Raw genomic sequence first — 21,468 nt, forward strand, 5'->3', positions numbered from 1 at the left:
CAAGTTTTACTGATTTCTCGGGATATCACAATGAGTTCAATTAAGATATCTCAGATTTAGAACGAGTTAGATTTAGACTGAAAAATCATCCCCTTATAAGCACGAACAAAGTGATCGGAGAGGGGGAAAAGAAAATCTGAAGTTAACATTAACCTAATGGAAGACAAAAAGGAGACATTAATTTGGAGACGAAAATGATAAATTGGTTAAATAAAAGGACGAAACAGGCTAGTTGGTCAAATAGTTGGACCCAAATAGAATTTATCCCTCGTACAGTCGTAGAATACCCGAGGTATAAAAGCTCCCAGGTCTGGTTTTGGCGGGGTTCATCTCTGAGATGTTAACCTGCGCTCTCTTCTGCTTAACGTACGCATACCTCTCGATACACAAACTAGGGTTTCATTTGATCCATTTATTTTCTTGATTTGACCTAATTTATTATTAGTTTTCTCTTTTCCTTTCTCTAAAATCTGATTTTCTTCAGAAATTAGTAGGTTTTCAGTACAAATTGTTACTCCAAGGAACTTGAGATTAAGAACGAAAGCAATGGTGGAAACTCAACGTCTCATTTCATCATCCGTCTCTCCATCTTCTTCTTCTTCTCCCAGCAACAAAAACAAAAAGCTGAAGCGATCAACTGGTAACACTGAGGTATTCTCTCTCTCTCCCTCTCTCTCTCTCTAGGATTAGTGATGAAGTACTTCGAGAACGATAATGTGTTTGTTTTCATCTTTAATTTGTAGAAAGAAGATGATACTTTGAAAATTCAAAGTATGAAAGATATCAGATCGGTTGAACTTGAAGGAATGAATTTTCATCAACTTAGAACCATGTCTAGGTAAAACACAAAATCTCAATGTTTAATTATTAGCTTTATTTTGCAATAATTCTAGGGTTTCATTATTCGTTGCTTCAATTTTGAACATTTAATTAAAAGTTTGAAGCTCTCTCAAACCCAATTTAGTTGGGTAGTAAAACTCAAGTATATAGGTGCATACTCAAACTTAGTAAGTGTGAAAGCTTTATTGGTCCTGTGGCCGTTGGGTTTGGACTTGGGTCGTGTAAAGTTTGAGCCGATAACTCCTAACGTTTGCGGCGACCCTTTGGGTCGTGGTGCCTTCGCTAAAAACAAATCTTGTGCCCGTTGGGTTTGGACTAGGTTGTCTAAAGCGGGGACAATATCGATAAATCCTAAAGTTTGAGGCGTTTTAGGTACCCGAACCGGAGCAATCCTCGTACCACATAACAGTGGGTACTGGGTAGTAACGTATGTTTGCTTATTATCTTGAAACTTTTTCAGGAAATGTGGAATCCCTGCTAAAGGATCTAAGAATGATCTTCTGTTAGCTTTGAAGTGTTTCCTCGATAACGAGAAAGATGGTATGCATATAATATTGGCTTGTTATGGTATTCATTTTTATTTTCAAATGATTCACTCGCATTTTGTTATAGAAAACTTAATTTATTTTATAATTTATAATCCAATTTTGATGTGAAGATGTATCTTCAGACATGAGATTAAGCAATTCTGAAATTTATTAATCAGGAAAGAATATGAAGAATTCGTTTCATGAAGATAAGTCTCAAAATCCAAATGTTGTGGACGATATTACATTAGTTCAGCAGAGAAAGAGAGGGAGAAAACTAACCTCGGTGGAAGTTGACACTGCCACTGTTGAAGTCGAGTCGGAGACTGTCATGATGGAACGAAAGTCGTCAGTCACAACAGAGAAAGAAGGTATTCTTTGTCTTTATTAACTATACTTCAATTTATTTCTATCTTGGTAACGGTTGAATTTCTTTCCATCCGTAAGGTTCCAGTTTGAACACGTAAAATTTATGCTCTCATTTTGGTATCTAATCTTTCAGTTCAGGAGAGCAAGAAATGGTAGAAACCCACGGTTGCTTTGTCATAAATCTGACCTTGAACATATGATAATTGCATGTTGATGCACTCAATACAGATTTTGAAGTTGGTACTTTGTTGTTATTAGGATATGCAAATTTGTTTAATTTCATGATGAATCCAGCCTATTTTCCCCTTTTTGTTTAAAGATTTTATTTGTAGAATTGTTAATTTAATAAAGTATTTCCATAGTTCACAGGCACTATAAAAATTGGCCATGGTGATGAAATTCTTTTTCCGGTAACGCCGTAACGTAATTCAACTGAAACGGATACAGAAATTCATGTGTCTAAGTTAATGTCTAAATTCAAAACCTTCTTAACTGATAATCAGGGTTGGATAGAGAACGGGCAGGGCAACCTTCCCTTTGATGGTACAATGCCAAAGTTATTTATAGAGCTGTCATATGGAACAAGTATTCTTAAAATTGATGCTACTCGAATAATATATGTTGTTACATGGTGGTGGAGAAATTTGATGCTTCGTCACTTTCCAATTTGGTTATCTTACGCGTTTTATTCCTAACTAATTCGAACTTTGTAACTTTGCTATGCCATGGTTAATAGTGGTAGATATGAAATCCTCACGAGCTCAGAGAAAAGGAAAATCTGTAACTGAGATAGAGGTTGGACCGACCAATAATGTTAGATTGTCCAGCAATCAGAGTGAGCCTTGGACAGTACTCGCACACAAGAAACCACAAGCAGAGTGGATTCCATATAATCCTAGAACTATGAGGCCTCCACCTCTTACTGATGGTACAAAATCTGTGAAGTTAATGTCCTGGAATGTTAATGGTTTAAGAGCTTTACTGAAGTTGGAAGGCTTCTCCGCATTGGAACTCGCGAAGAGAGAGAACTTTGATGTATTGTGTTTGCAAGAAACCAAACTGCAGGTAAGTATCCATTGAACTCTTTAGTGTGCTTTCCTTTTTCTACTGAAAGAATTGAAATGTATTACATCTCTTGCATGATGAATTTCCTGTTGTTTTGTTATCTATACAAACTATCCTCCAAATTGATGGCCAAACTTTCTTATATAAAAAGGAAATGACAAGAAATGCTGTGATATATACCTTTATTGCTTTTCTTTTTCATATTCGTTCAAGTTATTGTTTCTACTCCCTCTTTCTTCTCTATTTCTTGCAAGGAATTAATTATTGGGTCATATCCAAGATCATTTGTGAGTTAGAACTTGTAGCAGTCAAAGAATAAGAACCCACATCCCTTGAAACTTTACTAAACTGAAATGCCTGATAAGGTGAACCAATCTCGAGAGGAAAAAACAAACATTTACGAAGAGGAAACTGCGACTACCGGCCTCCCTGTGGAGGTTGAAGGTGCATTTGTCATTTGACACACTTCTAGCAACATGTCGGAACCACTTATAAACATCCAGAAGTCTAAATATTCAATATTGTTTAACATGTCTAGTCGGTACTTACTGTTATTAGGTCTGCTCGTTATAATTGTTAAAAATTATCCGTTGCAAATAACTTTCTTTTCCGTTTTATATGTCTACCTTAAGCGCTGCTCAATGGTTATAATAATTTTTGGCAACAGGAGAAGGATGTTGAGGATATCAAAAGGTGCCTAATAGAAGGATATGAGAATAGCTTCTGGACTTGTAGTGTTTCAAAGCTTGGTTATTCTGGCACTGCTATTGTCTCACGGGTATGTCAAAAGCAAATAGTATATCAAGTATCTATAATTTCATTTTATGGTTATAACTTTGTACATCGTTCATCTTTGTGTTCCTTTTCATACTCTAATCGTATACTACTATGATCTCATGTGGTTCAAACCAAATAGAATAGGACCCTTTCTCTAGCTTCTGGTAGAGAAGACAGAACTGTTGCAGAAAATAAACATGCATGAAACATAATCAAATCATGGCCTACAATTTGAATCGATGAAGTTTGTGATCAGCCTGAAAATTTTAGCGAGGAACCTTACTGGTTTGTAGCATGACCTAGTGATTTATTTTGGTATATGTTTCACTTAAACTTGCTTCTTTGGTTCCGGGTTGTCTGGGATGACATGGTCCGGATACCAAGTCTGACACCCAATGAATTTTGAAATAAAACAGTATGGATTGCACTTTTGTTTCTTAAATTTTGATAATTATCCTGTAAACATCTACATACCTCTCTGACAGATAAAGCCGCTCTCCGTACGATATGGACTAGGCATAGAGGATCACGATAGCGAAGGACGGCTCGTGACAGTGGAATTTGATACATTTTATTTATTAAGTGGATATGTTCCTAATTCTGGTGATGGATTGAAAAGACTGGTACTATTTTATCCTCCCTGCATCAGTTTATCTACTTTCTTGTCACACATGTATTTATCTACTTTCTTGTCTTTTATTTTGGGGAAGACATACAGGACTACACAATGGGACCCGTCTCTAAGCAATTACATGAAGGTATGTGTGAATTTATATAATTTCTTATGAGGAATATTAGAAAGAACCTAAGCAGAATTTGTCATTTGCGCAAGATGCCAAGACATCCACTTGGATTTACAAGCTAAAACTTGTAAAAAGTCGGTATACTCACTTGAGGTTATATACTCTGTAAAAATCGGTGACCCTTTCTCCGTAAGACTTGACTTAATTATAGAACCAGATCCCATAATCCCGCTTCCACTTAGCTACTATGTTTAAACCTGTTACCCATGTTTGATAAAATTCACGAATCAGACTGAGGCAGTTACCTCGCATTGTGGTTGCGATTCTCTGTGGCAGTTGATCTCCAATATAGAAATGCTGCTTTTAATTCAAAGCTAGATGCTCCATGAAAAAGTGTTTGGTTACAGTATTTCCATGGAAGTGCATTTCCTTTGGAGCAACGAAGTGTATTCTGTTGAATATGTAAAAAAAACCGAACTGTTTGTCTCTTTTACGTCTGGTCTCTTGATTCCATGAAATTAATTTAAACAACAACATTGTTGGTAACTCCCAAGTCCCAACTAATAATGTTCATCATTTCTTCAAATCTGGTATATTATGTATTATGGTCCCGTTTCATCATTTACCTAATTTTTATCGGTAATAGGCAAACCCATTAATAGTGACCGTCTTCTACGAAAAGTGGTCCCCATCCATGATATCTGTGACGTTTAAAAGTTAATACCTATGTCCTTAAAGGACCGCGTTTTAGTTGTTTATAAGACACATTTATATAAAGTAAACACCATGATAGCTGTTTTTTTAGGTGCTTCAAGTGTTCGTATTAAATATCCCCCGACACGATAGTTACCTAATGATGTCATTTCATATTTTGTCAGGAGCTGGAAAAGTCGAAGCCTGTTATTCTGACTGGGGATCTAAACTGTGCACATCATGAGATTGACATTTTTAACCCCGCTGTAAGTAATCCAAGACTCGCATGTTCTGTATGGTTTAGCTTCACATTAACGACAGAATCTCAGACGAAATGATAAGCTTTTCTTTTTGTAAAAGGGTATGATATGTCTATGCCGTATGAATTTGAAGTGAAAAAAGGATTCAGCCAATGAAATTTGAAAGAAAAAATTACATACAGAATAAAAGGGTGGTTATAGAAATTATAAAATGTTAATTCTACTTCGGAGGAGATGTTATTGACTTTCTATTTCTTAAGACGGTATTTCTAATCCTACAATCAATTATTAGGGAAATCGGAGGAGTGCCGGATTTACAGATGAAGAGAGACAATCATTCGAGACAAACTTCTTATCTAAGGGTTTTGTTGATACCTTCAGAACGCAACATCCAGATGTTGTTGGTTATACCTACTGGGGCTATAGGCATGGTGGGCGTGCCGTGAATAAAGGTATGTCGAAATCTACAATCAAATGCACTCAACTTAGGGCTGGTCCAAAGTTCACAGAACTTGCAAGTAGTTATGAATTTGAGTTGAAAGAAATGAACTCTTTTCTAATATTAGTAAGGGCATCAGTTATTATATGTCAGACAAATTCTGGATGCTCAATAAAGATTAATTATTTGGATAACAAAGGCTGAATCCCCTTTATAGATTGTAGCACTACTCTTTATGATTTGGTATATGAGATTTCCATTGTTCCACTATTTCTTATGTTTTTTTCTATTTTATTTGTTTGCAGGATGGCGTCTGGACTATTTTTTAGTTTCGGAATCCTTAGCTGATAAGGTTCATGACTCCTACATTCTCCCGGATGTTCTTGGTAGCGACCATTGCCCAATCGGTCTCGTTCTTAAGATCTAGGTTCAGCTTTAGATTGTTAAGGTATTACTATTACACATATTACAAAATTATGTTGACAATCCCATCTTTTCTCATAAGCACAAATGTCACAACTGTTTTATAAGAATAGTTCCACTCTGGAAAAGGGTGATCTAGTAACTAAGAATAACCAAGAATATAATGTTAGGTCCCTCACCTGTGGCATTTTTTGAGCCCAAGACATTTCTTTCTTTTGCGGGTGACGTGATCACGTGAAGCACAAATGGCTTTTAAACTTGACTTGTATGGGCCTTGCTCTGATACCATGTTAAAGTCTTAGACCTACTGTTTTCAGATCCTGAAAACTTTTATCGAGAACAATATCACCGGAAACTTTATTTTTGGCTGTGGTGGATTGATATATTTTATCCTGTTGTTTCGGTAGTCATCGATTATGTATAGATCGCGAACCAATCACGAGCTTGGAGCTTGAACTCCCACTTTCTTTATTATCTGTTTAAATCTCTACCTAAAAGTTCGAAATTTTTTGCAGGAAAATGTCAAATGGTGAGTTTGCTGAGAAAATAAATGCCCCATTTACCATTTTGCTAGTCTTTCGTAGATGGGTATAAACAATGAAGCAAATCACTAGATGCAGTGTTAATATCTCTGCTTAAACGTCTATCTCGAAGTCTCAGCTACTACATTCCTAGAATTTTGCCCAAGTTTCTGTAGCCGGTAGCTTATTTTGTGATTTTTGCGAATCAGATTAGTCGTTTTTTGGTGGGTAATGGTAATGAGCGAAAAACGTCATTACCAAATGAAGCTTATTGTCTCGACTCTCAAGTCTAGACGGTTCATATGAGAAGATGCTTAGGGTTTGGATATTTATCGAAACAGAAAGGTATGTCTGAGCGCAAGAGACAGTAACTCAGCTGGGTTTGTGTATTATATGATCAACTATGCCATGACAAATGGACCGGATGGCTACTGTCTACTATATGATCATGAATATGCTACTACGTCGATCTATGTTGGGTCATGCATCCACCGTCATGGCCCAATATGAATCTCTAATGCTTAAATGGCTCATTTGTTCCTAATATAGATGGTGTTTTTTTTAACAATATAGATTGTGGTTAGTGTGACTTTTTTTCCTTGTTTTTCAGTGTTTTTATTTTTGCCTTTCTCCTTTGGTATGTTATATGCTAAACCTAATGATATCCATCGCCATAGGCACTCTTATCTGTCTGTAGGCACTCTTATCTGTCTATAGTCGCTTCCCAGACCTAGAACTCTAAACCTCGGATATCCATTGCCACAGGCACTCTTATTTGTCTATAGTCGCTTCCGAGACCTCTAAACCTCTGATAGCACCCATTAGAATGTGTAGTGCCAAGTCACTTAATGGGTTAGTCATCGATCCTGTAAACGGACTATGTAAAGTAATGATATCTACTGGTTTATAGACGGGCGGGCATTTGAAGCACCATGTGAAATACAAACACAAGAAAGCATTATAAATTACTTTTATGTTGGAGATCAAGTTCAGTTAATTTTTTTTTTTTTTTTGTTGAACTTCAAGTTCAGTTAATTGAACGAAATATGAAAATATTTTAGTACTGAGAATAGTTTACCACTTTTTCCTCAAATTTGTTTTCAGTTACACTTATAGAATGCTAGTGGCGTGTAAATGTTATTTCGTCTATATTAACGTTAATATTCATATAGTTTTCAAGATAGAAAAAAAGATTTCCGGACTTGGGGATTCTATATCAATATGGAATTAAGCTTTTGGATTTCCAAACTTTATACATATAAGGTTAGCTACTTATTTTGCTTTTGTCGAAATAGAGAGTTGGACAAAATTAGGTTATAGGACAAATACTATACCATAATTTCTAACTCAGATTTCTCCCCTTAGATCCACAATAAAGCTTTCAACAAAAAATATAGATCCGCAATAAAGGTGTATTCCCATTTGAGTAACTGATGCAATAATTACCAAGTAATGAAATAGCCAAGGTGTTGATTCTCCTAATAAACCATTGGAAGGATTCCAGTTTGTGCCCAACTAGTATTTTAGCCCTTATATTTATCATTATTTCAATTTGGGCCCAAGAGTTTAGATTTCACTGTCATAGAATGTTTGCTTCTATTTATTTTTATCTCTTTCGTCTCCTTAGAAAAGTCGCCAATAGACGAGCAACTAACTATTTGTCGACGACAATCTCCAACAATCGATGTTCTCCCTACTACCGCTACCACCTCCACCAACATCATTAATAGTCTAATACTGTAGTTCTCTCTGTCTCTCTCTGCAAAACTCTTGATCAAGGTTTCTCTCGAAACTCTAGCTTAGGGTTTTCATACGACAGGGGAGAAAGAGAGGCAAAAAAAGTAAAAGAAATTTATTTTTTAAGTTGGAGGGTGGGGTCAAATGGTCGGCTGACCAGCTGTCCATGAATTTTCCGACGAGACGAAAGAGAGAAATGACGAAAGGGAGAAAATATTGAAGGTTAAGAAATTGTCTTTAACACTTTTGGGGGCCAAATAGGAATCCCAGATAAATATAGGAGCCAAAATTTCTACTTTGTCCAATTTGTTCACCAAAGAGTAACTAACATCAACTCTCAATCTCCAACCATAGAATCATACCTGGTCTAAACAAAATTAAATAGACAGTCAGGATTGTCTCTTTCTATACCAACAAAACTCACACAATTTTTCACCTTTCTCTCTCTCTCTCTCTAAACCTTCCCCTAAAACAAGGCCTAATACAGTAAAAAAAACAGAAGAGAGAGAGGAAAAAAATAGAAACCCACAAAAAATTGTTGAATCACAGAAGGTGTGAATCAGATCTTTCCAAAGAAGAAATTTCAATGTGAATTTCTTCTGTAAATACCCAAATCTTCAATACCCATATTTCAAAATCAACCTAAAGAATCAAAAATGGCTTATAACAAACAAACCCTATTCATTTCATCTCTCATAATCTCATGGTATTCATCAAACATTGGTGTTCTTCTTCTAAACAAATTCTTATTATCAAATTATGGTTTCAGATTTCCAATATTTTTAACAATGTGTCATATGTCTGCTTGTGCATTTCTTAGCTACATTTCAATTGTTGTATTAAAAGTAGTCCCACTTCAAAGAATCACATCAAGAAGACAATTCTTCAAAATCTCAACTTTAAGTGTTGTTTTTTGTTTATCTGTTGTGGGTGGTAATATTTCTCTTAGATATCTTCCTGTTTCTTTTAATCAAGCTGTTGGAGCAACTACTCCATTTTTTACAGCTATTTTTGCTTATTTTATGACCTTAAAAAGAGAAGCTTGGGTTACTTATGCTGCTTTGATTCCTGTTGTTGCTGGTGTTGTTATTGCAAGTGGGGTAAGATCACTAACTTTAGATCTCCTTAATTTTTTTTTTTTTATCGATTTGTGAATCTATTGTTTGGATCTGAATGCATTTGGGTTTTTTTGTGGTGCATCTTATGATATAGTTAATGACTTGTTTTCGATGATTCGCCGATGTTCTTCTTGCTTGTTTGTTGTATCTGTTGTTTTAAGGTACTAGATTAAGGATCTGGGTGGTCATATTTTGATTTTTCTCTTGTTATGTAGTTTAGCAATTTATACCCGAAAAATTTGCAGATTGGGTATTAGTGATTTGTTGATGATTGTTGGTTGGCGAGTCGAAAGGAGAAAATTGGGTGTAATTTGTCGAATGAGAATTTTTTCATAAAGTCAGAAGACTTTTTTAAGAGAGCCTTAACCCAAAATGCCCTCGAACCTCTGACCTTATAGGTCGTTAATAAAGTTCATGAGCTCTCGAACCGAGGTTCTTTAGCAAGATCAATATTGTTCATGGAGGGTTATTGTCATTTTGAGGAAATCTCGGGTTTTAGCTATAGGAAGTTTGTTGGTTGTTGCGCGTCGGTTGCTACATACAGATAGGATGAATTGAGTATTATCATGTTATTTAGTTGTGATCGTGGGAGGTCAGTAAGTTATGAACTTTTGTGATGGATGGTATGTCATTCCTAAACCGAAACTAGAGGTGATGAAGAGATTTGTATCTACGAGTAGACAGTGGTAACATACCGTAGTAGAACAGAAGATGTTTTGTTTAGGGAAACTAGAAATAATTGGACACTTAAAACGACAAGAACTTTGAATCTTCGTTTCCTCGAGAAATATGACTGCTTGTCCCAACTGTTTCCATCAATGTGGTCTGAAGGAGCTTCAAGAACCATCTTCTTCTTTATCACATGAATGGTGAAACTCGAGTGCATTCTGCTTTACCAATTCTGTTCTTGACCGTTTAGTTCATAAGTTGTCATACCACATGGTTTACGATCTAAGTTTGAGTCAGATTGTTTGGTTTTATTGGCCGAGTAATCAGTTATTTGATATTTGTTTCTCCAACTACCAAGTACTGGGGAAGTTTTGTCCCAATTGCTTCCAGTCTAAGTCATTAGCTGTTTTCCATTTCCATATGTTAGTTGATCACTAAGATGCTTAGCCCTTAGTTCATATGTACATTCTATTTTTCTTTCTTTCTCGACTTTGTCAATAAACTTGTAAAATATGATTTTCTACTTCTGGGTTACAGGGCGAGCCGGGTTTTCACTTGTATGGATTTATTATGTGCATCAGTGCAACAGCTGCAAGGGCCTTCAAGTCTGTTCTTCAAGGTGTCTTACTATCTTCTGAAGGGTAATTGCTTCTCTCTTTCTCCATACTTCCTCCGCCATTCTAGTCAGCTTCCATTTTTTTCGAAGTAAATTTCCTCTAAGCAACACGCAATGTTGGCAATTCATTTCGGTTATTTAAATATACTATGACATCCTACTGAATAACACAGATGCTTGTAGAAAGACCTACGCATACATAATATATATGTATATACACATAACATTTCAAGTCCTTTTGTTGCGAAAAGCCGATAGTGGGAATACTATCTATCCATGTCTATTCTCTTGTCATGGCTTTGGGTCAATTGATTTTACGTACTTTGTTGTTCTACTTTCCGGTTAACCATCGTCAAACTATACACAAAAAACAACATAAAGTGGTATTTATGGTCATCAAGATCGTATTGAAGTACACACAAGATGAACATACAAAATCTCACATTATACCCATAGAAGAAAATTCAAATATCCGACCCAATTATCTAAGTATTGGAACTACAAAAAATTTAAAATGAATTATTCATTTTATATTAGGTTTTCAATTCTTATCGTAAATAACTTACTATTGTTGTTACAGGGAAAAATTGAACTCCATGAATTTGATGCTTTACATGTCTCCAATTGCTGTTCTTGTTTTATTGCCGGCAACCATAGTAATGGAGCCACAACTACCCGATACCATTCTTTTGCTTGGAAGAAAGCACAAGTTCATGTGGATACTTCTTATTGTGAACTCTGTCATGGCCTACGGGGCGAATTTGTCCAATTTCTTGGTCACCAAGCACACTAGTGCACTAACTCTCCAGGTCTGATTTTTTTTCTTACCTCTTTATGTATATTTCGAATTACCCTATGCTTTTGGTTCAATATGATCTCCATCCAACTTTGTACAAATTTCTTTGGTCTTTAGTGGACGGTATAGGTTTTCGGGTTAGGTTATGATATATCACATAAGTATATTTTGGCTTAATAATTTCTTCGATGGCAAACTTTTCTTTGATTTCTTGCTCAAAGTGATCTTAGAAGTTTGAAAGGAATGAATGCGTCATAATTTGAAGCTTCATCACTATTTAGGTGGTGTTTGTAATTCATCGTCTGAATCTAAATCACCTGATTCTTATGGACCTCAATCAACCAAAATCAGCCATCAGACAGTAACAAACATTCTGAAGTCTGTCTCGAGTCAAATCAAACCTCGAGTCAGAGTTCAGATCCAACTCTTGTCAAAAAACAAATACTACTTTGGTACGATATTTAGTATCTCATTTTTCTTCGTATTTCACTCGTTTTCAGGTGCTAGGAAACGCGAAAGGAGCTGTGGCAGTTGTAATATCGATACTTCTGTTCCGAAACCCTGTTACTTTTATTGGAATAGCCGGGTATTCTTTGACTGTAACAGGTGTGGTACTTTATGGAGAAACAAAGCGGCGTTACAAGTAAAATACTCTCTGAAGTCACTATCCACTCAAAGTTTTGTTTCGCTACGAAGAGTTTAAACAGAGATATAGTAGTAGTTGGGAGTTCATCAACAGGAGAAAATTTCACCTCAGTGGTGAAAGTTTGTGGGAATTGAATTGCTTCTAAATTTCATCTTTTAACTTAGTAATATATATATTTCATGTTTTGTTATGTTTATTTACTCTGATACACATTGGTTATTGTATTAGATTATGATTTAGTTTACATGTTTACTTGGAATTTTCTTGCTATAGTTTCAACTTATAAAGCTTTGAGATCTATTTAGCTGTTAAATTTTATTTTAACTCAATTTTAATGAGTAGATTAATTTTATTAATGAGGTAAATTAGAGGGTTAATTTTAGTGAGAAATATATTTTCTTTAGTGGGTTTCATGGTCAGGTTAGTGGGAATCATGTTAGTAGTGGTCATAGTTGGTGGGTAAAATTTTGGTATGTATTAATTCCTTTTGTCTGTGAAAAATTGATTTTCTTTTGTCATTTGGAAATTAACGTCTTTTAATTTCCAACATACTCGCTTTGTGTCGAAAAATTCTTACATCTTAGGGAGTTTGTTGATTGGCCGTGTAATGAGTACTACAATCACTCGAGAATTATATAAATTGATGACATAATCTGTATTTTTTTATTTTTAAAAGCTTCCCAAAAATCTTAAAACTTGTGAAAGTCGGGCCAAAAGAGTTACATGAGCAAGACATTAGGGAATATTAATAAGCCTTCCTTTCTCTAATACACATAAGTCTAGTACTATAGATAAGAAGATTAAAATGTAGGCGGTGATACATTTTTTAAGAGTAATACACAAAGGTCTAGTACTACAGATAAGAAGATTAAAAGGTAGTACGTGGTAAAAAAAGAAATTAGAGTGAATTACGAGGGGCTAGACAAAAAAAAAAAGTAGCATTTCTATGGAATGAGAATGTGGTCAAATTGATATATACAGTTTTCAAACCTCTCACCATGAGTGGTGACATAATGAAAATAGTATCCACAATGTGGGTAAACTGGTGAATAGTGCAAATAGTTGGTATCCTTTCTATCGAAATATCTTAGCTATATTCATGTGGAATTTTCACTCATAACAAATATTGTACATGATAGCCTTGCGTCTCAGTGGTGCAATGAAGACAATATCAGTAATTGTTAGAGCGTGTAAGATACAATTTTCGAGTCATTTCTCATGTAATATTGTAATAGAGAAGTATAAACCTTTTACATATGCCTCTGTTTGTGCTCATAAGTCATACCTAGCCTCGAGCCCAAGACCTGTTGGGAGCACTAGAAAGCATCTCAACCAAGTCCAACTTGGCTACAAGAGACGAGCTTCATATGCCTCTTTATTGCCCTCCAACATAAGCTTCCAACCCTATTTGGTTCACCAAAGCCAGAGAGAGAGAGAGAGAGAGAAAGATGTCGCTGGTTGATTATGCCTCAAGTTCAGATGATGAAGATTCAAATATCAGACAGAAACAAGAAGATGAATCAAATAAAGAACAAAAACACGAACCTCCCCTTTCTTCTCCTCATCTTCATGATCAGTAATTGCTAATACCCTTTTATTTCTCTCCCTTTTACCTATTGTGATTTCATTGACGCACTAAACTAGGGTTTATTCTTGTTCACAAATTGGGGATTTGTTCTTTGCATGTTTCAAATACTTCTCTTTTGTGTTTACTTTGAATGATTTTGACATATACCTCTATCTATTTAGGTTTGTTGACATAAATTTCGCCAATTTATTCAATTTGAGAGTAATTTATCTTTTGATTCCTCAAAGCTTAATAAAGTTATCTCCTTTTAGGGTTTCAGTTATTTATGATTTTCTGAACTTCATGTTCAGTTTCTTTGGTTGAACATCTGTTAGTTAGGTTTTACTTGCTATTCTATACTTGGGCAAGAATGTGTTTATTCATGGCAGTACTGATGTAATACTGTGTGATTTTTTTCCAAGTCAGATCTGAAATCTGTCTCGAGGTCTGAATTGATTTGAGTCAGATTTCAGATTGTTTATTTTGTATGACCCGTATGATGTTTGACTTGTCTGAATGACTGATTGAGGTTGATCTATGTTTAAAAATGTTTTATGTTGATGAGAAATTTTTGCTGTTTAGGAAATCAATTTCTTCACTACACCAACAACCAGATGCCTCAAAGTCGTCAACTAGTCCCATCGAGAAACTTCCAGATGCCTCATTACTGCTGAATTTGCCTGATTTCTCATCTCATCAAATGAGTGGTTATGATCATTCTTCTAGAGTTGCAGCTGCTATGGCAGAGAATTCATCACGTAAGAGAGAATCGAAAGGGTCGGTTTCTACTTATCCCCGCAATAAACACCCTAGAGGAAACCTACCCTACACGAAAAATGTGCCGGAAACTGTTGGTGGTCTGCTAGTACCACCTCAGCTCAAGGGAAGGTAAGATTGTACTTCAGTTACTAGTATTTCAGTTTCTTTCAAGCAAAAGCTTTAGAACATTTATTCTATAACATCTAATTTGAAGCAATCAGTTTAGAATCTTTAGTATATTTCAACATGCATCAATGTCATCGATTGAATTCTGTGATATTGGAGTATGGGTGTTATATTCATAACAAATGCATGTTTTAGGAATGTGACACTCATCCCTTGTCTCGCTTTAATTAATTTGATTTCAAAGGATTTGGTCTATGTAAATCTAAGGAAGATCTAACCGAACCATCAAACTCTTTATGTATATGAAGAAACCAACCTAGAAAATCGAAAATTAGCTTTAACTTATACCCGTAGCTCGAAAGGAATAAAGACCTGACGTAGGACAAGGAAGGGGAAAAGGGATCGATAGAAGACAGGAAAATGGTTGTATAGTAAGATAGACAAGTACTAGTATTACTGTATTATACTAATAAAATCTCATTCCTAGCTGCCTAAGTATCACACTAGTAGAATCTACGAATCACTCAGAGATGCCTTAGGCATCGCAGCTAGGGCTAGGTTTGCATCACACAAATTAGAATAGTTGAATACTTCCTGAAAGTTCGGGGTCGGTCACCCGGACCTAAAAAAACAGCAATACAATGCTTAAATATGACCGACCTTTAACGTCATAAATATTTTTACTTCTAGGATTTGGAAAGTACCAACCTCTTAGGACTCTAAAAGTAATTAAATATTACTACACTTGACCACCGTAGTGAAAGACTTGTGACCATACTTAACCACCCTTATTTGTAATTATGTTTAGAAAGTTGTAGAAGTTAGGACTTCCACAAAAGCCAATTTGGATTAGACACAGAGACACACATTATACAAGGTCCAAGTGAGCCCTTCATCTAGGACGTGTCAAATCAGAACTTGGGCCTTAAATCCTTCTTTTGACGTCTTTGATAATCCTTTAATGGTTGTTGCTGCCATTTATCTCTATCAAAACCAGACACAAACTTAGCAGTTGGGTAAATATGGAGAATCGAGTTCTTCACTGTGGCGGAACATGCTTGTATTCAACGTGACTGAATGAACAACGTGACAGAACCTTTGAAAATGATCGAAACATGTGTTCATTGTTATCTTTTTGCTAATTTGGAGTGATTGAGTTTTAGTACTTAATAAGTTTTTTGTTGCATTTTCTTGCTTTACATTTTATGTTAACTATCTTCTTCACCGGAAAACCACCAATTGATGATGAAAGGTGTTTTTATCGCAGGAGCAATGTGGTTACAGAAGATATAGGGAAGCTGTTTGTAAGAAAAGCTGCCGACCCTTCTCACTAGGCGATATTCTACTCTGTCTCTCTTCTTCTAATGCGATGTCGCTGTGGCTGATAGGTATTTGGACTGACTAACACATTACGATCATAAAAACAAAACATCATTTGTGAAATGACAGAAAGATCTGATACTACTGTAAAATATCAGATCCTTGTGTGTTCATTGTCTTGTGTTCATTGTCTCGGAGTCTTGTTTTTAGTTATTAGATTTATGACATTGCATGTGCACAAATGACTTTGTTTATATCTCAACGAGTCCTATATGTAGAGTTATTCGCCTACCGATATCTATCTTGTAACATAATACCCGCAAAAATATCTATTGCTTTTTTGTAGAAACAAATGAAACATAAGATCGGCCTACCGACATGAGTATTTGCAGAGTTTGTGGCATGTGTATATTTATATCTATGGAGAGAGAGATAGATCATCTTGAGCCGATCCCCACAGCCGACTGCCTAGGGTTTGATAACAATCTACTCAAATCACCCGAAGTATTGAGAACATTAATCATCTTATTAGAATCAGACTACCAGTCATAACACCAGTATCTGAATTTTTCATCCAAGTAATAGTATTAGTGTTTGAATTAAATAACATAAGCCTCTGTCATAATCGAAACCAGAAAGCTTTAGTAACAACATTGTCTGAATTAAAACATTGCAGAATAATTAAGATGAAATGAACTTAGATAACCTTACGATCTATATCAATTAACAACCTTAATAAATCGGTAAGGTAGGACGAGGATCTGTTGAATTTTACGGGTTCCCAAGGAGTGAAGCTCTGTAGAAGTCATGGGTTTGTGCGATCTCAATGCGGTCTCTAGGGTCATTCATGGTTTCATCTCTTAATGCTTGTAGTATTCCATCCGACGAAAGCTCTCTGCAATAAACCAACCAATTTCAATAACCTAACTAAACTTAAGTGATGTTTGTTTCTATTCTCATTGTTTGAGTCTGAAACGTCTGACTTAGATGAACCCGAAATCAACTAAAATAAGCCATTTAGGATATAATCAACTAGTAGTAGATAAATTTTCGTAGAAATGGGTATGTGGAAGTAAAACTGTAAAACTTGAAAGAGTGAAAGTTGAGATAAAGAAGGATGAGATGGGGAAATTTACCTAGTAATTAGTATCTTGTAAAGTGTCTTAAGAATGGGGCAAAGTTCAACAGGAGCGATGGGCTTGTTCTCTTCAGGATGCAACAGACTCAAGCATGATTGGCTTAGCAGCTCGTAAAATGCTCCAACAGCCGAAACTCCCTGATGAAAAAAAACAAATGTTATACCAAACGATTCAAGTCCCAAAGGCGACCAATCTGTTAGCTCACAACTTTATCGTCAAAATCTGTATGATAGACTGAATGACCTCTAAAACCCAAAGTTCAGTCTACTACCCGTTCGGTGGCTTTCACATACCCTCACATCTGGTAAATCTTCCCAATGGTCTATCTTAATTCCTAGTTTAAACTGCGAATATGCCCCGTTTACTAGTTTGGGGCTCTAAGGTACTTGAATATCTCCCCATCAGAAGAAAAGAGACTCATCCAAGTTCATATTTCGGTCCACTTAAATTTCGAGATAATTAAGCTAGGAGTCAATAGACACTGGAAAAGTTTTCCACACCCAATGGACGAAGATTTATCTTCATATGATAGCAGAAAAGTTGTACTCCTACGAATTATGGATATAGCTTAGGAGGCATGAAAGTACATATAATTTCAAACTATTACATGGTTCGATTGGTGAGACCTACTCCATTGGGAACAATGGCGCGATAATTTTCACTATAAATGAAGAAACAATATTAGAGAGATTCCTCAAGGTTTTTAACAACTCCTTATAAGATTAGGACAAACATAAGTAAATGGTACGTGTAAACTTTTGAGTGGGGGGTACCTTAAAACGGTTTTTCGGGTCACAAACTGGGTTAGACTACAAGCCATATTCAAGACACTTTCAACAAATTATATGAGTTTCGAAGAAATGAAGATTGATTACCTGAATCATTCCTTTTCCTTTGATGCTATCACCCATATCTAAGCTTAATTCTCCCTTGGCAAGCATTTGACCATACCAAGCATTCCTACCTTTTAACAGAGTCACATAAGTATCAGCCAACAAAGGACCAGCAAGCTTCTCTGGTTCTTCTGCCAAAAGATGAGTTATGAATATCATCTCTGATGTACAATGTGCAAAGTAAACTGATTTGCTTGTTGCACTTTCATTTGTCAAAGCTGCCACCATTCCTGTTAAAAAAAACGTAAAACTCAAGTGAATAGATTTCTAAACCTAAACACTAAACCGAATTTCCAAAAAATGACTTAAGTTACTACAATTTTAACATGCTTATAAGTAAATGGTTCTCTTAGAAGACAAGACATAAATTCTTTGCATTTTTAACTAAGAAACATTAGAACAGTACAATCAGTGACAAAAGATGAACCTTCACATTGTGGAATTGAAATAATTTACGACTCAGGAGAACCCATTAATAAAAAATTTGAAGTCTTAGTTATTGTGTTTCACATTATGTTCCTAAGATCTAGTTCGTCTTAAAGAACGAGAATACTTATGTCTGAAGGACTAAAGGCTTTTGGCGGCCTTGCTTTTGGTAAAGTGAAATGTTGTCTCGGTGTGCCACCAAAGCTTGGGCATCAACTAGTTAGAAAAAAAGAACCATCGATGCAATACGGGTAAGTATTATATTGAGGCAAGCCTCAAGGTTGAAGGCGTAAGGCCTAAGATATAGGCTCAAAGTCTAAATATGGGCATTCTCGGCATATTGAACAAAAGCACAAACAACAAATTGTAGAATACAATCTAGAAAGTAAACCCTTACCAGCTCCAATGGCATAGACATTTTTCAAACCACCCATAACTTCATGTGTAACAAGATCGCTATTATCCCACACAATGAAATGAGGCTGCCTTAAAAACTTAGCAAGAGGTTTTCGCCACTTTTCGGCACCACATATTCGAGCATTAGCATACTCTTTATTATAAATCTCTGAAGCAATATTTGGTCCTCCAAGATAAAGAATGTTTTCCATTGGAACTCCAGCTGCCAGTATACATAATAAGAGACTTAAAAAGAGAAAAAAAGCTCAAGATAAGAATTATTGATTCAAGTCATTTAAGGTGGTATTTGTCGATAACAACTACGAAACAAGTTTGAATCTTTGCAAGAATAAACTCTAGATGCTTAGTATGTTAGTTGTTTTAATTCGAATCAAGGCAACAATATGATTAATATGATCTTTGGTCTCTTCGTAACCAATATAGGTCGGTCCGCATCATCCTATAACAAAGTGAACATCATTGAAAGTTGAAATAGAAAAACTTACTTGCCCTCATAATCATCTGAGTAGGAGTTATAATATGAGGAACAGGATCTAGGGCAGCTTCAATACCCTTTGCTAAGGAGATTATAATTGGTACTGTAATTCTTTCTTTCCAATACTTACTAATTTCTTCAAACACTTCATAGGTCTCTGTCGATGGTAAACCATTAACAACAATATCAGCATCCCAAATAGCTTCCTGCAAATTTGTAACAACTTTTAATGGACATAATGGTGTATCAATCATGTTTAAACAAAACCCATCTTTTAAAATTTCATCTGCATATAATGTTCTATCTCCTAATCTTGCTTCGACGTATTTCAAATAAGCGCATCTTCGAATTAGTCTTCTTAATACATCTTCTCTTGAATTAATCACTTCGAATAAATGTTGAGCTGTGAATTTATCTATTGATCTTCCTGATCTTCTCCATATTCTGATCTGAACTTTTTCTCTCAGATGACCATAACTATCTTGTAATAATGCTGCAAAAACACTTCCCCAAGCACCAGCTCCAACTCCAACTATTTTTAGTAAATCTCCTTCTGATTTCCCAAGTTGTCTTCTCAATTCATCAAGTTTTTCTTCTGTTCCATTAGAAATTAGAGGTGACCCATTATTATAAATGGCATTTGCCATTCTGGGTTGTTCTCAAATTGGTTAGATTTCACTCTGATAAACCCTAAATCTCAGAAAACTAATTTGTCTTTCTGGGTTTCTCTTATACTGTATTTCTAATCCAATTCAGATAATGATGCATGAAAATGTGTTTAATTTTGCAAATCTTTTCACAACCCTAGATTGATTTTCTCATGAACTTTGCTCTCCCAAACCCAAAATTCCTTATATTTTAAGCAAAAAACAAAGAAATCAAACCTCCCCAGATCTTTAAAAACATGGATGGAGAAGATAATACATTTATTTGGAAACTTTTAACCAAAACCCTGAATCGAATTTGCTCTAAATCTCTCTCTCTTTCTCTAAGTTTTGTAGCAGAGAATTAACCAAGTAATTCAACAACTCTAAAGACAAAGTCTTTTTTCTTGGTTATCTACCCAACCAAACAAAAAGAAAAACAAAGATTATAATCACAGTTTGGTGTGTGATATACACAAAATGAATGACTTTGATTGAATGGCAAAATCAAAGTTGGGTTTTTTTTTTCTGGTGAAGGACTGATTTAAGTAGAGAGAGAGAGAGGCATTAATATTGTTAGAGAGAGCTGATAGTTAGTAGTTGGGTCTGGTCTCTCTCTCTTCAACCTTTTTGAAAAGAGGAAAAATATGAATTAAGTGTGAGTCTTGGGTGGCAGTTTTGTGAGTAAATTCCTTGATACTTGAATGAGCTTTTAGATGAAAGATAGAGAAATCTGTTTTGTTTCTTCACAATTTTTATATGCGGAGAAACTAAAAAAAAATGACTTATGGGTTCGAATTTTAGTTACCTTTTCATTGCCTTTTTTCTACATTTTTGCGTTCTTTTAGAAAATGTATTTTTCTGTCGTAATAATGTCATTTTGTTATTCTTTTTCTTTTCAAAAAGGTGAATTTTGAGCTGGATGAGAAGTATTTTGTCAAGGAAATATTTCAAATGGCTTTGACAAATACGTATAAAAAAAGATTGACAGACTAGAGAACCAAAACATCAATTGGTTGTCGTTTATAAAACTACACTCACAAATGGTACATAGGCTGAATATAGAAAAATTGGTAGCAAAAATGAGTCGTCCGTCGTAAAGAGAAACGGACGACCTCATTCTAGTGGGCCATCTCAACATTTCAATTATTTTTCAATCAATTCACTGTTGTTGCTTTATTCCAGAGGTTTATTAAGATTGGCTCAAAAACTGATGTAACATCTTTCTTTTTGTTGCAAACATCAAATGTTTTAAAATTTCGGTGATTCAAAATGAAAATAGCGAACTCTAGGATCAACGCATTGAGTAAACTATGTTGTTGTTTTTATTTACGAATTGGCAATGTGCCTCGAACTTTTAATCTCTTAAGCTGAAGACTAAATTTCTTACCACTGCAACTATGATTGCACAACTTTCATGTATAAATAGGTATCCTTTAGAAATTTTCCCTAGTAATGAATTG

General features: G+C 35.3%; 4 protein-coding genes across 8 annotated transcripts; 3 read left to right on the forward strand and 1 right to left on the reverse strand.

Moving 5' to 3' along the window:
- The first annotated feature begins 121 nt into the window (after positions 1-121).
- LOC147540341 (DNA-(apurinic or apyrimidinic site) endonuclease, chloroplastic-like) lies at positions 122-7,246 on the forward strand. 5 transcript variants are annotated; one of them, XR_015225430.1, is made up of 13 exons: positions 122-366; positions 485-651; positions 744-838; positions 1,301-1,380; positions 1,547-1,738; positions 2,473-2,801; positions 3,469-3,579; positions 4,064-4,201; positions 4,289-4,336; positions 5,200-5,280; positions 5,375-5,726; positions 6,019-6,161; positions 6,652-7,246. XR_015225430.1 is itself a non-coding variant. In XM_086641254.1 (13 exons), the coding sequence occupies exons 1-12, from the start codon at positions 338-340 to the stop codon at positions 6,138-6,140; spliced, it is 1,545 nt and encodes a 514-aa protein (XP_086497380.1). In that variant the 5' UTR covers positions 122-337; the 3' UTR covers positions 6,141-6,161; positions 6,652-7,246. The 5 variants fall into 5 exon arrangements, 3 of the variants coding, with proteins under 3 accessions (XP_086497380.1, XP_086497378.1, XP_086497379.1); XM_086641254.1 differs by having other exon boundaries at positions 492-651; positions 5,567-5,726; XM_086641252.1 differs by having other exon boundaries at positions 123-366; positions 495-651; positions 5,567-5,726.
- A 1,051-nt stretch (positions 7,247-8,297) lies between these two features.
- LOC147540342 (UDP-URONIC ACID TRANSPORTER 1-like) lies at positions 8,298-12,552 on the forward strand. The gene is made up of 4 exons (XM_086642127.1): positions 8,298-9,494; positions 10,719-10,822; positions 11,378-11,606; positions 12,094-12,552. The coding sequence occupies exons 1-4, from the start codon at positions 9,051-9,053 to the stop codon at positions 12,238-12,240; spliced, it is 924 nt and encodes a 307-aa protein (XP_086498253.1). The 5' UTR covers positions 8,298-9,050; the 3' UTR covers positions 12,241-12,552.
- A 668-nt stretch (positions 12,553-13,220) lies between these two features.
- LOC147540343 (uncharacterized) lies at positions 13,221-16,390 on the forward strand. Its single transcript, XM_086644450.1, has 3 exons — positions 13,221-13,815; positions 14,389-14,694; positions 15,959-16,390. Exons 1-3 carry the CDS (start codon positions 13,688-13,690, stop codon positions 16,023-16,025), a joined length of 501 nt encoding a protein of 166 aa, XP_086500576.1. The 5' UTR covers positions 13,221-13,687; the 3' UTR covers positions 16,026-16,390.
- Positions 16,391-16,518: 128 nt separating this feature from the next.
- Positions 16,519-20,777, reverse strand: LOC147540344 (putative glycerol-3-phosphate dehydrogenase [NAD(+)] 1, cytosolic). The gene is made up of 5 exons (XM_086644449.1): positions 19,372-20,777; positions 18,867-19,088; positions 18,026-18,273; positions 17,148-17,287; positions 16,519-16,906 (listed from the first exon to the last, which is right to left on the reverse strand). Exons 1-5 carry the CDS (start codon positions 20,006-20,008, stop codon positions 16,783-16,785), a joined length of 1,371 nt encoding a protein of 456 aa, XP_086500575.1. The 5' UTR covers positions 20,009-20,777; the 3' UTR covers positions 16,519-16,782.
- Between the last annotated feature and the right edge of the window lie 691 nt (positions 20,778-21,468).

The sequence above is a fragment of the Eschscholzia californica genome, unplaced genomic scaffold, assembly GCF_041429995.1.
Source record: "Eschscholzia californica isolate CP2 unplaced genomic scaffold, dmEscCali1.0.p SCAF_5, whole genome shotgun sequence".
In the NCBI taxonomy this organism is placed as follows: domain Eukaryota; kingdom Viridiplantae; phylum Streptophyta; class Magnoliopsida; order Ranunculales; family Papaveraceae; genus Eschscholzia; species Eschscholzia californica.

Bases quoted from the DNA above. Each gene is read 5' to 3' on its own strand.
- LOC147540341 (XM_086641254.1), top strand. From the start codon at position 338: ATGTTAACCTGCGCTCTCTTCTGCTTAAC. The intron at 4,202-4,288 runs GTACTATTTTAT...ATTTTGGGGAAG, and splicing joins GTGATGGATTGAAAAGACTG to ACATACAGGACTACACAATG. The intron at 4,337-5,199 runs GTATGTGTGAAT...ATATTTTGTCAG, and splicing joins CTCTAAGCAATTACATGAAG to GAGCTGGAAAAGTCGAAGCC.
- LOC147540342 (XM_086642127.1), top strand. From the start codon at position 9,051: ATGGCTTATAACAAACAAACCCTATTCATTTCATCTCTCATAATCTCA. The intron at 10,823-11,377 runs GTAATTGCTTCT...TTGTTGTTACAG, and splicing joins GTCTTACTATCTTCTGAAGG to GGAAAAATTGAACTCCATGA. The intron at 11,607-12,093 runs GTCTGATTTTTT...ACTCGTTTTCAG, and splicing joins CTAGTGCACTAACTCTCCAG to GTGCTAGGAAACGCGAAAGG.
- LOC147540343 (XM_086644450.1), top strand. From the start codon at position 13,688: ATGTCGCTGGTTGATTATGCCTCAAGTTCAGATGATGAAGATTCAAAT. The intron at 13,816-14,388 runs GTAATTGCTAAT...TTTGCTGTTTAG, and splicing joins TCTCCTCATCTTCATGATCA to GAAATCAATTTCTTCACTAC. The intron at 14,695-15,958 runs GTAAGATTGTAC...TTTTTATCGCAG, and splicing joins CCACCTCAGCTCAAGGGAAG to GAGCAATGTGGTTACAGAAG.
- LOC147540344 (XM_086644449.1), bottom strand. From the start codon at position 20,008: ATGGCAAATGCCATTTATAATAATGGGTCACCTCTAATTTCTAATGGA. The intron at 17,288-18,025 runs GTAATCAATCTT...TTTTTTCATCAG, and splicing joins AAGGAAAAGGAATGATTCAG to GGAGTTTCGGCTGTTGGAGC. The intron at 16,907-17,147 runs GTAAATTTCCCC...GGTTTATTGCAG, and splicing joins TACAAGATACTAATTACTAG to AGAGCTTTCGTCGGATGGAA.